This window comes from Pseudoliparis swirei, chromosome 17, assembly GCF_029220125.1.
Source record: "Pseudoliparis swirei isolate HS2019 ecotype Mariana Trench chromosome 17, NWPU_hadal_v1, whole genome shotgun sequence".
Classification (NCBI taxonomy): domain Eukaryota; kingdom Metazoa; phylum Chordata; class Actinopteri; order Perciformes; family Liparidae; genus Pseudoliparis; species Pseudoliparis swirei.
The window spans coordinates 11900804-11916722 of NC_079404.1; the positions used below are offsets into that span (position 1 = coordinate 11900804).

The following is a 15919-nucleotide window of genomic DNA, read 5'->3' on the forward strand; positions in this document are numbered from 1 at the left end:
CGGGTCAAAGGTCAAGGTCAAAGGTCATGAACAGGTCAAAATGTTCTTGAATCGCATGAAATTTGGTGGGATGATTGGTTATTATCCGGGGACCATTTGATTAGATTTTGGGATCAATCGGGTCAAAGGTCAAGGTCAAGGTCATGGAAAGGTCAAACTCTTTTTTTACCATAGCACGATACATTTTGTCCAATTGGCATGCAACTAATGCCAAAATGTTCATAATTCAATGCCCAATCTTGTGATATGCGAAGGTATGCGCTCTACCGAGTGCCCATTCTAGTTACCTTCGCATTGAAAATGCCGGGAGGTTATGTTTTGATCGCCGTGTATTTATTTATTTATTTATTTATTTGTATGCGTGTTATTCGCAAATCTCAAAAAGTATTGAACCGAATCGCATGAAATTTGGTGGGATGATTGTTTATTATCCGGGGACCAGTTGATTAGATTTTGGGATCGATCGGGTCAAAGGTCAAAGGTCAAAGGTCATGAACAGGTCAAAATCTTTCGCAGAACTCAAAAAGTATTGAACCGAATCGCATGAAATTTGGTGGGATGATTGTTTATTATCCGGGGACCAGTTGATTAGATTTTGGGATCGATCGGGTCAAAGGTCAAAGGTCATGAACAGGTCAAAATCTTTCGCAGAACTCAAAAGTATTGAACCGAATCGCATGAAATTTGGTGGGATGATTGTTTATTATCCGGGGACCAGTTGACTAGATTTTGGGATCGATCGGGTCAAAGGTCAAAGGTCATGAACAGGTCAAAATGTTCTTGAATCGCATGAAATTTGGTGGGATGATTGGTTATTATCCGGGGACCATTTGATTAGATTTTGGGATCAATCGGGTCAAAGGTCAAGGTCAAGGTCATGGAAAGGTCAAACTCTTTTTTTACCATAGCACGATACATTTTTGTCCAATTGGCATGCAACTAATGCCAAAATGTTCATAATTCAATGCCCAATCTTGTGTTATGCGAAGGTATGCGCTCTACCGAGTGCCCATTCTAGTTCCTCATGGATTTCTCAGCATTATCTATTTTACGGCTCACTGCAGTGACATCTCAGGCACTTAATCTCCGACTAAAACGTATGCAGACCACCATGCATAAGAGCATATTAGTCGCATGTATGAATCTTAAGAATCTATTAAAGCATAATAATCATTTTAACGGCTAATGTTAAAATATTTCCAAAAGGTAGAGATATACAGACATTAAACATACCATTGCCATTGATTTAGTCATTGTCTGAGATGTATGCAGGACTTCATCAGCTTCTTTTGTGTGCCACATGTGAAATATTCTGTAAATAACTCTGAGCTGTAGATGTATACTGAAACAATTGTCATCGAGATGGGAGCAATTTTGTGTGAGACTAAGTAATCAAACTCGGAATGTCAGTAAGTGTTCGGAGCACATCAGAAACAAAGTACATTGAGGAATATATTCATGTTAATGAAAGAAACTTGAGCTCATAAACATGGTTGGAGGACAGGCAGCTCAAAAACCTAAAATAGCTTTTCAAAGCATAAATATTTGAGACTATTTAAAACTGTGTTATCATCAACAGACACTCTATATTATAAGTCTTTTTGAAAGAAATCTCCACTGCAGAAACCGCTGTCTGCTGCATTCTCCAAAAACGTACAGTGGTCAGAGACGGAGGGGTGAGACTCCCAGAAGACCAGCAGCATTATCAAGATCAGTTTCAGGGAGAGGATGGTCCGTGAGGTTTAGAATCACATTGTGTACAGAGCTCCATCCTGCCATCAAAGCCAGAGCATCTGTAGCTGCCATGCTGGAGGAGGAGGAGGAGGAGGAGGAGGAGGAGGATAGTTTGGGGGCAGATTCAATAGGATAGTGAGGCCACCTGTTCGTTACCTTCGCATTGAAAATGCCGGAAGGTTATGTTTTGATCGCCGTGTATTTATTTATTTGTATGCGTGTTATTTGCAAAACTCAAAAAGTATTGAACCGAATCGCATGCAATTTGGTGGGATGATTGTTTATTATCCGGGGACCAGTTGATTAGATTTTGGGATAGATCGGGTCAAAGGTCAAGGTCAAAGGTCATGAACAGGTCAAAATCTTTCGCAGAACTCAAAAAGTATTGAACCGAATCGCATGAAATTTGGTGGGATGATTGTTTATTATCCGGGGACCAGTTGATTAGATTTTGGGATCAATCGGGTCAAAGGTCAAGGTCAAAGGTCATGAACAGGTCAAAATCTTTCGCAGAACTCAAAAAGTATTGAACCGAATCACATGAAATTTAGTGGGATGATTGCTTATTATCCGGGGACCAGTTGATTAGATTTTGGGATCAATCGGGTCAAAGGTCAAGGTCATGGAAAGGTCAACATCTTTTTTTTACCATAGCACGATACATTTGTGTCCAATTGGCATGCAACTAATGCCAAAATGTTCATAATTCAATGCCCAATCTTGTGATATGCGAAGGTATGCGCTCTACCGAGTGCCCGTTCTAGTTCTACTTTGTTATCGACATTTAAAGTATGTTTTTTTCTTCTTCCTAAAGCCACACGATTCAAAAGATTCAGAAATCAAATATTGTATTTGAATTGATTAAAACAAATAAGTATTGTCATTAGCATTTTGAATGATGTATTTTAAGCTGCATAGAGGTAGTTCCCCCTATAATATAAATGTATGTTGCTGTGAAACCTCTCTTTTAAATACACTACATTCTGCAAGATTACATGTTAACACATCATGACACTGTTATAATTTCACTTCACCCAATACTTATTTTCACCACGAATGTTGATACTGAGTTTATCTAAAAAATACATCCAGGTATGTTTATGAGCCACTGTGCAAAGATGATATCCATGATATCCATCCCCAAGTGATACATACTGATACTCACATCAGATTATACATATAACTATAGATAAAGAACACAGACAACACGTATGATACAAATGTAATTGAGACGCAGGACAGCAGGAGAACGGCAGCAGGATATTGTTTTAACTGTTGGCTTGGCAATGTGTGACGAAATATTTCATCACAAAGCTTCCTTTGACTTCCTTCTCTATATACATGGTGTACTAATATAGGTTGTTTGACAAAAAAAAAGAGTCTATTATGCATGTTAAATCCTAAATCGTTATTTAAATATATTTTATGGAACAGGTCGCTCACTCATTTCTTTTATGAAACGTGTGGATTTGTGCTGGAATGGATGCTTAACAACTGTCTTTAACCACATTTATGTAAATTACAAGGAAATGTGTATACTTAAATCCATCATCACTGGGGCGACTGGGGCTCAGTTTTGAGCAGGGTCGTCCTTCAATCAGAGGATCGGCGGTTCGATCCCCTGGCTCGATGTGTCCTTTGGCAAGACACTTAATTCCACAACCAGTAGCTGTTCTACGGTGTATGAATGTGTGTGAATGTTAGTTACTGCTGATGTGTAGGTGGAACCGTAGCTCCTACCATCAGTGTGTGACTGGGTGAATGATGTCATGTGGTTTTAAAACGCTTTGAGTGGTCGGAAGACTATAAAATCACTCTGCAAGTACAGGTCCAATCACTGTATTTTTCTAGCATGAGTGTTGTGCACTGTGACCCAACACAGCCTCGCATATGGCTGGGTTGTATCATGTGTCTTGGCATATTCGAAATAACACAAATGGGTAGTTGACAAATAAAGGTGAAACAGTATTTTTTTAAATAAAGTTCTAATGAGGATTATAGTTGTATGAAATTATAATGTTCAAATGCTGAATCTTTCTAAACTGCTAGTGTTCCGTTGATTTTTTAAATAATTTCATTATTTTTGAAGCTTTTCTCATACAATTTGTCCTGCGGTGTGACATGTCACTATGACGCAAATTTAAATATTTTACTATTGTTGATTTCAAGTACAAATTAGGTATGTTTAAAAGTTAAGAAGTACTCTTTCAGAATGTTCATTAAAAAATCTGATTTTCCATGTCACGCCACAGAACAGCATTTGTGTTACGAAATGTATTTTGCTGTAAATACTAATTTACTAGTTTTGCGCATATTAAAACATAATATCAATAATGTAAACATATACAATATAATGCCACGGCAGTTATTAGCTGCTCCAGATATTTCTGGTTTATTTTGTTCATGTGTAAGTTTAATGCTTCACCTTTGTTACGGTCACACCGCAGGACATTTTGCGTATTCACCTTAAAATATAATCAAAACATAACAGATATTTCATACAAAATCATAAGTTTAAAACAAAGTACCATAATATGCTTCACTACCATGTGTTATTTAAGTGGTAAAATGCATCTAAATAAACATTCACACTTAATTACAGAAAAATCATGCGTCATGTCATCCACCCAAATACCTATTCTAAAAATACATAACTCCTATCAACACAAATGTTTTACTTTAGGCTTTAGCCATGGTTTCTATCTATGTAAATGATGTTAAGTGAGCATGGCCATTGAATGTTTGTTGTATGACATATATGCTTGAGTATCTTTAGCCTGTAGTTTTAATTTAAGTTTTTGAGGCTACCACTATGGTTTTATGTTCTGTTAATAATCAATTTCCTGGAATACTTTTGTTTTGTTAGACCGTTGCATTTAAAAGCTTGTGGGAGCTCTAAATCCAGTGTGCAAATGTTTTTTTTGGTTTTCTCCAACAATCAACACATTTCATTTTTCAGCCTGTTGCACTCCAGGGATAAGCTGTGATAGGTCTAATAACTGCCGGCCTGTCTATTAAGATCAGCCAAAGAGCTGCTTATTCATTCTTTTTTCATTTGTGATCCTAATTTTGTAAAATAATAATAATAAATAAACATTTTATTTATAAGGCGCCTTTCAAGGCACTCAAGGTCGCCGTACAACACATTCAAACAGTTACAGTTAAGACAAAGAAATGGTTCCCTATAGTCACTCGCTTTTTTATAATTTCTTGAAGCAAAACTTAACTTACAGTTATGATTCATCCGCACATGTCAGACAGGAAGAAACACAATAATCATCATCAATATTTTTTATCAGCAGTTTATCAACATTATTATTAGAGAAAGAGCACTAGAAGAGGATCTGCTTTTTTAAAATCATCCACTTTATTTCCACCACAAATATCACTCAGACAAAACCCCGAGAAGCAATATGGGACTGGCTGGAAAGCACCATTAAAGTTACAGTTTAAATAGAGCTGACGTGTGAGTCTGAATACAGAGTAGGTCCTACCTGCAAATAATGAATATTTCTGAAGAATTCTTCTTCTTGCATATGTCCTACTCTGGAGGCCATATTGCTTTGTGCTTACCTACAAATATGTCTCCTTGCATGAAGGATGAATAATGGAATAGTGAAATCACCTCTGAATGGCTACTGAGTATGTGTACTGCAGTTTTCATTGTGCATGTACAGTGCACGTTGAGTTTTGCTTTCTGGGAAGACTCCTCAGATGAAGGGGATTAAAATAGAATGCAGCATGCAACCTCCCCACTTAAATACTTCTTACATTAAGACAATTACTTTTTGTTTTACAATCTAAAATGTGATGTTTAAATATGTAAATAAGGCATTATGCAAACATTTGGCGACTGCAGACACAAATAGACACAATGTAGTAAAATAAACAAGCAAGTGCATTTTGAATGTTTTCCTTCCACTAGTCTGAAAGAAGAAATGTTAGAAAGCAAAATAGCCCAACATCTAATAAGTGATCAGTGTAAGAAAGAATAATGTTGTGTCTGATCATAGACTAAAACAAACCTAGCAAGGATGTAGTCTGCCACAGAGAAACGTTTCCTTCATTGGTTAATCCAGTGTGGTCCATTTTTTTAATTGCAACTTCCAAGACATTCAACTTGTCTGAGGTTGATGTTTTTTTCATCAAGTTTTTATCAAGGTGTGGTTAGCTTCTCTGCTGATGGTATTTTCAATGGCAGTTGACAGTAATCCTTTCAGTGTACAATAGCAACAGCAGCACGTTGGTACTATGTGCACAAACACACCTGCAGCAAAACAAACCTTTCTATCTATGACCTTTTGGAACCGCTACGACTTAAAGCATCTGCTACAGTTGTTGTTATTGTTGTTTGTATTGTAAGCACGTATTGCTTCAGGTTGACATTAGTCGAGGACAGACTTAAAGAAAGTGTTTAAGATTTAGTTATCCAAAGGTCTGTATTGATATAAAACAACATTCATCAGTGCATCTATACACAATAACAAAAGCAGAGGTCAAAATGTAAACAGTGTTTGCTAGAGACAAGTAAACACAGAAATTTAGACCAACTGTAAGAATATTTACATAATGACTCCAAGGTGCATTGGTAAGAAGTGAGTTGTGGAGATTTGCTACTTCTTGTGTATGAGACTCCCCATTCGATGAATGAATTTCTCCAGCTTATTCTCATAGTGCCCTCTCGCAGCCCGGCTGAGGTTGTGTTCGATGGCATCCTCACCTTCAGGAAGGCCTTTGGGTTTCTCCTGGGAGTTTCCAAAGCCGTGTGCAGAGCGTTTCTTTTCAAACGAGGAGAAGGGCTCATTTTTGCTGTAAAGGCGAGGCTCCGGGCCTCGCTCATTGCTCCAGCTCGCCGAGTCAGGGACGGGCGTTACGCTTCGGCCAGAAACGCTGGGTTTCTTCTGTGTGGTCAGTTTAGGAAGAGAGACTTTACGTGGATTTTTCTGCTCCTTAGTTCTGAAATGAGGTTCTGAAGGGGCTCGAGTGTCGCCCTCTGTCTGCTTCCTCTGTTGCCGCGAGGAGGACCTGACAGAGTTGGTTGTGCTTTGGGGATATTTTCCTCCTCTATAGGATGTCTTCTCCTCATCCTCAGCTGTTATGGTGTCTGTGCTGCCAGTTGACTTCAGACTCTGTGTTTCAATGGCTCCTGCTGAATCCTCTTTCTTATCTGATATGTTAAACATTGATTTGATTGTTTTGGAAGTCTTCTTTAGCTGTGAGCTTGTGCTGTTGGCTTTAGCTTTTATATCCCTGCTATCGACATCCAGCGCTGCTGCAGACACAGTCCAGGTTGGCGGATCCTGCCATATGGGAGTACCGTGGCTCTTTGTGCCGGTGGCAGTCTTGACATCACAATGAGAAGCAGATCTCAGATCTTCTTTCAGAGTTGAGCCGTATCCTCCACTCTGTCTGTTGATCTCTACTGTGCTTCTATTCACTTGCGTCCTTGCGAAAGCTCCATACATGTGATCTGATGATTCATGCTTGTACTCAGTGTTTGATCTTGGGTCTGCCACGCTATGCCTTTTGTGCCAACTGTCCGACATGATGTCCTGGTTTGTGACCATGTGTCCACCTGTATCTCTGCCTAAGCTAGTGTATACAGAGTGGTACGAGGTTCTACCTGCACCGGAGTTTGCGTGATTCCGATTGTCATTCCGAATCTGCGAACTTTGCCTCTTGACCATGTATTCGTCATTACTTGTCCCATGTTCAGCTGCTGCGTGTGGTTTCCACTGCATGGATGAGTAGTGTAAAGGAGTGTTTGTGACCGCTAAGCTGTTGACACAAGTGGAGGAGTTGTTAAGATGTCGGTTTGGCTCCATTTGCTCTGGTATGGTGGACCTGAAAGCAAGGGAAGACCTTATCCTTCCCTGCATGAAGGAGTTTGCTTTGTCCCGTGGTTCAGACTGGTCTAAAAATTCACAAGAGTCTGAGAATGGGACGTCAGGGTGTTTGAGGTAAGACTCAATCCTCAATGTGCGCATGAAGGACCTGGATGTATTCTCTAGCGTCGGCATGTTCTGCTGCATGGAAACAATCTGTGTGTCATTGCCATTGAAAGACTGATGCATGTTTTGACCTCTATGTATCTGTGGCACCGGTGAGTAATTGTCCATGGGGTAATGGTTGGTTCCGTTTCCGGCGATATTCAAATTGCTCGCTCCGGGCCTGATGTTCTGTGGCACAGGTCCATCTGGTCTTCCCCCAGCATAGCTGTGCCTTTTAATGAAGTGCATCTGGTTCTGAACAGCGCTCCCATTCTCAATAAAGGGCCTGAACTTGTTGGGTTCCTCTTCAAAGAGCCTCCCCTCAAGATCTCTCGCTCCTGGTTTCTTCTCGCAGGTCTTCCGATAGACTGTGTCCAGCCTTTGCCTCAACTCGTCCCTCCACTCAATTTTTTCGGCCGACTGAGTGTTTGGCAAAATAAGTTGTTCATGTGGTCCGTTGCGTGGGAACGCTTCTTGAGGGCACAGCTCAGCTGGCACAGCCGAGCGGGCATAGAGTGTTCGAAACTCTTCGTCGTAGGACTTCACCAGGTGGCCTGTAATCACCTGCACCATGCTCAGATTAATTTTTTCAAATGACCACGTGAAGCTGCAAACACACACGAAAAGTATCATTATTTATTCATTAAAAGTGGAGAAAACAGACTGATGTGTGATATAGCACTCTTAACAACAACAAAAAGAAACTACACTCAGTAAAGACAGAACATATATTATATTTTTCAAAGGTTTAAAGTTTTTTGTAAGGAGCTGTGTTGCCACATTTTTCAGAAAGTTAAATCTACTTCTTCAAAAAGCACCAATAAGAAAAGATGACAGCAATTTTGTGGCAAGTGTCAATAAGTGTACTGCTTTGTTTTATGAGTGCATTTAGTGTATGCCTCAGTAGTCACAACCACTGAAGTTGTATTTACCTGTATGAGCCATAAATCGCTGTGAGGCAGTCGACTAGAAGAAACTTCTGCTCCATTGCTCCATGAAATTTAGCTCCTGATCGACAGAGGTAATCCGAACCTTTCACAGTGCGCACCCTCATGTTCTGTGGTCCAAGCAGTGAAAGGAAAATGTCAGAGATATTTTTCATTGTTAAACCCTACAGCAGAAGATAATAAGTATGTCAATCATCACAACCCCACGCACCCTCCCAGCCCCGACCCCCTCAAAGAACTGAAGTACTGTGCACATTAATCTAAAGTTTTGAAATATGTCGCCTTTGTTAAGTCCCTCATGCCTAATTCATTCTTCGGTGGAGAAGCTCTCAACAACCTCATTATTTGTAGGCACAGGAGCTCCTCATCATCATCCAACTATTCTGTATTCTTTGTAACCAGCCAGTGTTGTGCTGGGCCAAACTTATATGGACAGGTTGAATTATGCCTATCAAATATATATATATTTTAAAATTATATCTTAAAAACAGTTGGGAAAACAGTGGGTCCTAAAAGAAATTCCATGCCACCTGCAATTCACGGCAGTAGTTTGTATTATGCCTGGCGTGCATGAGAGACGCCTGTACATGAGTACATAGGCAGACGATGCAGGAATATTATTCAGTCATCAGTTGTTATTGTTGCTTGCGATATGTCTCTGACATTTTCACCTTTTGGATGCATGTAAATGTGCGGTCATCGTCAAAGATGTGTGTAAAAAAAAAAGGTTAATTATTGTCATATGTAGCGAACAAACATAACAGAGGTGTCAATCTTCTCATCTATCTCTTGGCAGGGAAGTGAAAATGTCCTTGAGGTTAAACTATTTTGTATTAATGAGTTTCAGAATGTCATTCTTAACATAGGCTACTCTTAAAATATTGCTTTTTATGATGCTGGGTGCTTAATTAAAAAGTGATACAAAAACACACAACGCTCAAAATATAACTGTATTGAAGGTTAGAACAAATAAAGTTAATTAAAATTCTGAAAATCAAATGGATGTTTTAAATCATATACATACTCTGAGTTGGTGAATTTTGACATCTTGATTTTCAGCCATCGCGAGGAAACTTTTCAAATGGAAACCATCCAAAAGCACGTAGACTGGGACTCCTCGTATAGAGGCATCAACAGCTTCTTTGAATAAATCTACATCCGTAAACATGTCCATCGCAATGGCAACGACCTACAAGGACAAAGTGAAGAAACCATGATCAGTTCAACATGCCAGAGACAAGAGCGCATTTAACCATTTTACGCTTGTGAAACCTGTCACCTATTAAAGAACACACACTTGTATAATAAATGTGCTACAAACAGATAAATACTTCAACGGATGCCAATGACAAATGGTTGTTATAATAATCAGAGACAGACTAAGCATAGAGTAGCACATTTACTGAGATCAATTTGGAGAAGTGAATTAACCAAAATATAACATATTGATCCCAAATATATATACGTCACTTGTGGAACAATTCTTGTGAGTATTCGAGGACCAGATCAAAGACTTTCCTCTCTTGTTTCACTTTGAAGGAACTGTGATGAAGATCAAGATAATGTACAGTTTGAAATACTGTGTTCTAGTGGCATGAAATGAGCTCTTTCGTGAAATCAGTCTGACGAATTTCTTGAAATTATATTTCTTGTGGAGGAGGTTTCTGTCCCTTATGTTGTAGACATATGTATCTGCATTTCATTTGGATTACTCTTCACTGGACTGATTGTAATTAGGTTGAAAAGAGGATTTTCTTTTTAAGCTGATTTTTTGTTCTCTGCAGACGTTCCAGTCAGTGTTTTGCTATAGCAGGTGGTTTAATTAAGAGCAGCAGTGCAGAAGTAACAGGGCAGTACAGATGCAACAGAATATTAATTGTCTACTCACCACAATTGTGAGTTCCAAAACAAATTCATAAGTTATCAAGAGACTATTTTCTAACTAACTGAGGTGTTAAATGATGGATGTGTTGCCATAATATAATCCGATTGTTTATGGTTCCCACACCCTCTTCTCAGGAGGACGGGTTGCTAAACCAGATATCGACCACAACAGCCCGAGGTGACACTCCTTACAACTGGAACTTGAGAGCAACAAAGGTCTGAGGACATTCCCTGGTGGTAAATGGTGCTTACGACATACTTTAGAAGAGCTCGAGCGAAACACAGTGGAGGAACAGTATGTCTGAAAATATAAATAAAGTGTTTTCAGTCTGAACAGCGCTCAAACCTTTTTATATGGGCTCTGTCTCAGGATAATATGGTTCCAGGTAGTTTTGATTACCTGTCTTGCATCTTGAATATGCTTCCGAATCACCTCCTTGATGGTGGGGTTGTTTTGTCTTGGTGGATGAAAGAGCAGATCTATATTTGTCTCTAGTATTGGTTGCATGACATCCGGCCAACCCAACTCCAAGTCGGGCGCCTCCACGTCCGAGTGGACAGGCCAGTACGTCCCCGACGATGACTCAATGTCCGGTGGACTACTGATTTCCTCCTCATGGTCATTGGGTGGGAGAGCTACTGCTTTTTCAGTGATGAAGATCAGCTCTTCCTCAGAGAGGAAGCTGCCGATACGTTCTCCCTTGAGGAACTCCTGGTAACTGTCTCTGCCGCCGCTGGCCAGGCAATCGATGGCCAGGCGATAGGACTCCTTATAGTGTGGCTGAATGAATTCCTCTGATTTCAACACTCCCCTCAATGAGGACAGCAGGGAACACTCTGGAGACTTCATCACTGCAGACGGTTTCAGCAGGACCTGTGAGAGATAAGATGGAAATCAATGACATGATGTAAGAGAATCAGAACAAACATAACAGTGGGCGTACCGAGGCAAAGTAAACTGTACGGAAAAGTGACATTGTTGTAAGCGTCGTGTCAATATGGAGACGCTGTGAAAACAATAAAAACCTGCAATAATGATAGAAGCACGACCTCGACTCTGTTTGTCATGGTATGCCGCCGATTAAATACACTCGTAGTTCTGAGTAACACTGAATCACAGACACTAAAGTACAGAGGGATCGGTAACTTTAGAACAGATGAATACGGTGTTAATGAAGCAGTGTCTTGTGTTTAGATATCTGCACCAGATCTAAATAAACCCATTGATTCAAACTACTTGTCTATTACAGCTAGTTTATTAGTCCTTTCATTGTTTCTCGGTAGCTGAACAGGACGGTACTTTTTTGTAACAGTTACAGTGTTTGTTTAAATTGAGATTGTGTGAACAAGAGGTCTACTGTATATTTTCCAATATGGTAAATTCAAAATCCAATTCAACCTTATACAAGACATTCTTTACAATATCATTTGGCACATTATGTGCCTGTTATGACTATGGATTAAAACAATTAACTTTTCTTTCGGACAAGCCACAACGTGAAAACTGACTCATCTATTTTTTGACAGTAAACCTGTTCACTGGTTGGATTTAAAGCCCGAGGGAGAAATGTTATTGATTTAAAGCCCAAGTGAGATAGTTATTGATTTAAAACCCGAGGGAGAAATGTTTTTGATTAAAAGCCCAAGTGATAAATGTTATTGATTTAAAGTCATTGTCAATGTTATTGTTGTTATTGAACTTGCAAAGTAGTGTGCATCATAGTTAAGATGGGGTGAAATGAAACGGGTTAAAATATAGGTCATGTCATTTCCACAATCTGCAAGAGGTGTTTTGGGACTATTAAACTATAATTATTTGACAAAGTAAAACCTTTGTTACCATCTTTAAAGTAATTTATTGAGAACAATATAGATACAATACAGTTTATGTGTGTGTGTGTGTGTGCGTGCGTGTGTGTGTGTGTGCTTGAATTAATCTCTCAATGAAAAAGTACAAAGTCAGTTTAAGTAGGCAGAAGTAAAAAAAACTAGAACCTTTTTTAAAGATTTAATTTTACAACTTCTTCAGTATTTAAAACACCTTGAAATGATATGATATTATAAATCAACCCTCACTGGATTAAAGCAATCATGCATTGCAGTCAGAAAGAAACTGCTGACATCTTAACCTTTTGAACCCCACCCGATTTTTGAGTATTTGAGGATACAAATATTTCACTTTAATAGAGATATAATATATGTATTAATCTGAATGTCAAGACAGCAGAACAACAACTTGAATCACAGATGTCATAGCAGCTACACATCTTAGACACACTGTGTGCTAACTTTTACTTTCAAGTTAGTTCCACTACCGGTATTATACTGAGGCCAGCCGTCCTTTCCTCTTGTTTACTTCTTTTAGCACGGTGGCTCAGTGGTTAGCACTGTCGCCTCACAGCAAGAAGGCCCTGGGTTCGAGTCCCGGTCGTTCCCGGTCTCTCCAGGTCCTTTCTGTGTGGAGTTTGCATGTTCTCCTCGTGTCTGCGTGGGTTTCCTCCGGGTACTCCGGTTTCCCCCACCATCATAAAGACATGCACCGCAGCCTCACCCCGGTTCGTATGGATGTGAATGAATGTTGGTGGTGGTCCGAGGGGCCGTAGGCGCTGATTGGCTGCCACGCTTCCGTCAGTCTGCCCCATGGCAGCTGTGGCTACTGATGTAGCTTACCACCACCGGGATGACTGTGTGTGTGTATGACTACTGGACTCTGTAAAGAGACTTCGGGTGACTTGAGAAGCGCTATATAAAATAAATGATTATTATTATTATAGACTACTGTGCTCGTACAATCATATGTATACATTTCAACTAAATTGTAGATGAAAAGGTTCATTTGAGGTCGGCATTAACTCCTGCTGTGCCTTATCTTTATAGATATGCTGCCAAAGAAACATTGATCTGCTGTTATTTCAGCATGTTAATCATAACCTACAATACAAATTTGTGCAAACAGCATATTTAAATTTGATCTCTAACCTCCCACTGGCCAGACGATGCATGTGAAAGCTGAGGCACTCTGCTGTCTCACTGATCCACTTCTTCTTGCTGAGCGCCAGACACAACTCTTATATGTTCAACACCAGCAACTTACATTTGAATTGTGAACTATGTGAAAATCCTCTTGACTGCTCCCAAAATATTCCTTATGTTCGGAGGAACTGCCAGCTGGGAGAAACAAAGACGAGGAGTCGTCTCAACATTATAAACAGTCTGCAGAGGGAGGGTGTGGATTCCAGTTTTGACATGCAAATGGTCTAGCTCGAAAACTTGCTCACAGGCAGCGATAAACCTGTTTGAGACATTTAGCCACTCCCCTTCTCCTTTAAGGGACAAAGTGCACACTGACGAAAATGAAGATAATGACACTAAAGGTTAAGGGTACTGGACCTCATCAAGGCGTTCTCTCCAGTGCACACAATGGTTCAGAACATTACTTCAATACCCTCCTACTGTGTGGCTCATACCTGTACCATGTGACCACTTCAAAAGAGGACTCAAACCCAAATAAGCTGAAATTAACTAAAGATCATCATGAGTCTTTTTCATCTTACTTCAGATGGGGCTGAATCTCTAGGGGGCAAAGACGTACTTCTGATGTTGGAGGGAGAGGGAACAAATAAGATTTAGTGAGTTTTCCGCCATTTCTTTGATTTGTAAAACAGACTGAATAAAACATGTTTGCATTCATGAATTGAAAATTGGTGACATTTGGTGTGCTCCACCCTTTTTTGGTCAGCTTTAATTCCTGAGAAACCGGCTCATTGTGTAACATCTGCATTCTCGCGGGAAATTGCTGCAATAACCGAATGTATCAGACAAGAGCAAAAGTATTCCCTTTGACGCTAAAGACACAAACACCTTCATCTTCATCTTGTTCAGTGTTCATTGCACACATGGAAAAAAATATCTTATTGTAAAATTAATCTTCACGACATGTTTGATGTACATTTGCGTTTGTACGAAAAATGCAGCGAGTGTTTTTACAGGATGCCAAACGTGACAAATATTATATAATAGTATTTTTATTTTGAATTTTCTTGGCTTCATGAATATATTTGTGTGTTTAATGTGTTGATTCGATTAGTATTTATTTCCCATTCATACTTTTACTTTCACTTATAGTTATGGTAAACATTGGCGACACTCAGACTGCAAACTTACATCACTGTGAAGGCAATGAAAAGTTTTCTTTTGTAAATACTTTGGGAAACTGTGCAAAGAAAAAGCACTATTCATATCTTATCAAGGGCTTTTTTTAAACACATTTTCTTCAGGATATACAAATAACTTTCAAACGTTGACCTTTAACTGTTGTTATCATATTGCTTTAACCTCCAGATACGAGCAGAAATCGAAGAAGCTTAACTGAAAAAATTGATCCACCATGTTTTTAGTTGTTTTATTTAATTTGAATGCTTAACACTTTAATTGTATGTGTATAATTTTGGCCTTTCCCAAGGTTTGAATATGAACTATCCTGAGGAGAGTCCTCCCACCGGCTATGTGCACATGCGCACACTGACCTCACCACTAAATGCCTGGACATGCAAATACACACTGCAGGTCATGTTCACAAACACACTTTCCCAGTCTGCAGCTGGAGTTAAAGAACAAGCTAAAACATTGAGTTTAATCATGAATAAGAATATATAATGGAATAGTTTAGCCTTTCAGGAAACATGCATGTGTATTTTCTTGCCATGAAGTAGATCAGAAGATCAGTTAAAATTATTTTTGTGTGCTGAATATGAAGATAAAGCCAACCAGGAGTAACAAAAACCTTCAACCTGGAAAGCCAAATCATTAAAAAGTGAAAAAACAACAACTATGTGATTCTCTTAGAGCTCAGCCTGATGTTTCTAAACTGTTTACAGTCCTTGTGCTCAGCTAAGTTAACCAGCTGGTGGCGGCTCATATGTATGGTCAATGAAAGTTAGGTAAGCAAAAAGCATATTTTCAAAAATGTCAACCTCTTCCTTCAAACCCACAACAGAGTAAATTATTACTCATAACAGACTATGTTTAAACCCAGCTGCTACAGTGAGCTGAGACTTAGATTAGACTCCAGTCTGGTTGAGGCAACTGTTGAAAGACAAATATCAGATTATTAATTCATTGTGCATGACTGTTTTTGCTTCTTTGATCAATAATTAAATCTAGCCATGGCAGGTGCACTTAATTTAATCAATATAAGTGGGGAAGCTAATTTCTTCTTTTCCTGTCCATTCATTCCTTTGAATATGAGAAATCCATAACCGAGATAAAGTCAATCATCATTGTCAAAATATATCTGTTAATTAAGGCTACATATTTTAATGAGCTAACAATATTTGCAAAAGCCAATTTGCTTTTTCATTTTCA

At 39.2% G+C, this 15919-nt stretch overlaps 1 protein-coding gene across 1 annotated transcript; it reads right to left on the reverse strand.

Moving 5' to 3' along the window:
- Positions 1 to 5010: 5010 nt before the first annotated feature.
- On the reverse strand, positions 5011 to 13732 carry fam83b (family with sequence similarity 83 member B). The gene is made up of 5 exons (XM_056435927.1): positions 13650 to 13732; positions 10956 to 11429; positions 9696 to 9860; positions 8657 to 8781; positions 5011 to 8331 (listed from the first exon to the last, which is right to left on the reverse strand). The coding sequence occupies exons 2-5, from the start codon at positions 11403 to 11405 to the stop codon at positions 6348 to 6350; spliced, it is 2724 nt and encodes a 907-aa protein (XP_056291902.1). The 5' UTR covers positions 11406 to 11429; positions 13650 to 13732; the 3' UTR covers positions 5011 to 6347.
- Positions 13733 to 15919: the final 2187 nt, after the last annotated feature.

What these genes read in the sequence shown, in the direction of transcription:
- fam83b (XM_056435927.1), bottom strand. Translation starts at nt 11,405, where the DNA reads ATGAAGTCTCCAGAGTGTTCCCTGCTGTCCTCATTGAGGGGAGTGTTG. An exon ending in TCAAAATTCACCAACTCAGA is followed by an intron (nt 8,782 to 9,695) that starts GTATGTATATGA and finishes CTTGGACCACAG; the next exon opens with AACATGAGGGTGCGCACTGT. An exon ending in GCGATTTATGGCTCATACAG is followed by an intron (nt 8,332 to 8,656) that starts GTAAATACAACT and finishes GTGTGTTTGCAG; the next exon opens with CTTCACGTGGTCATTTGAAA.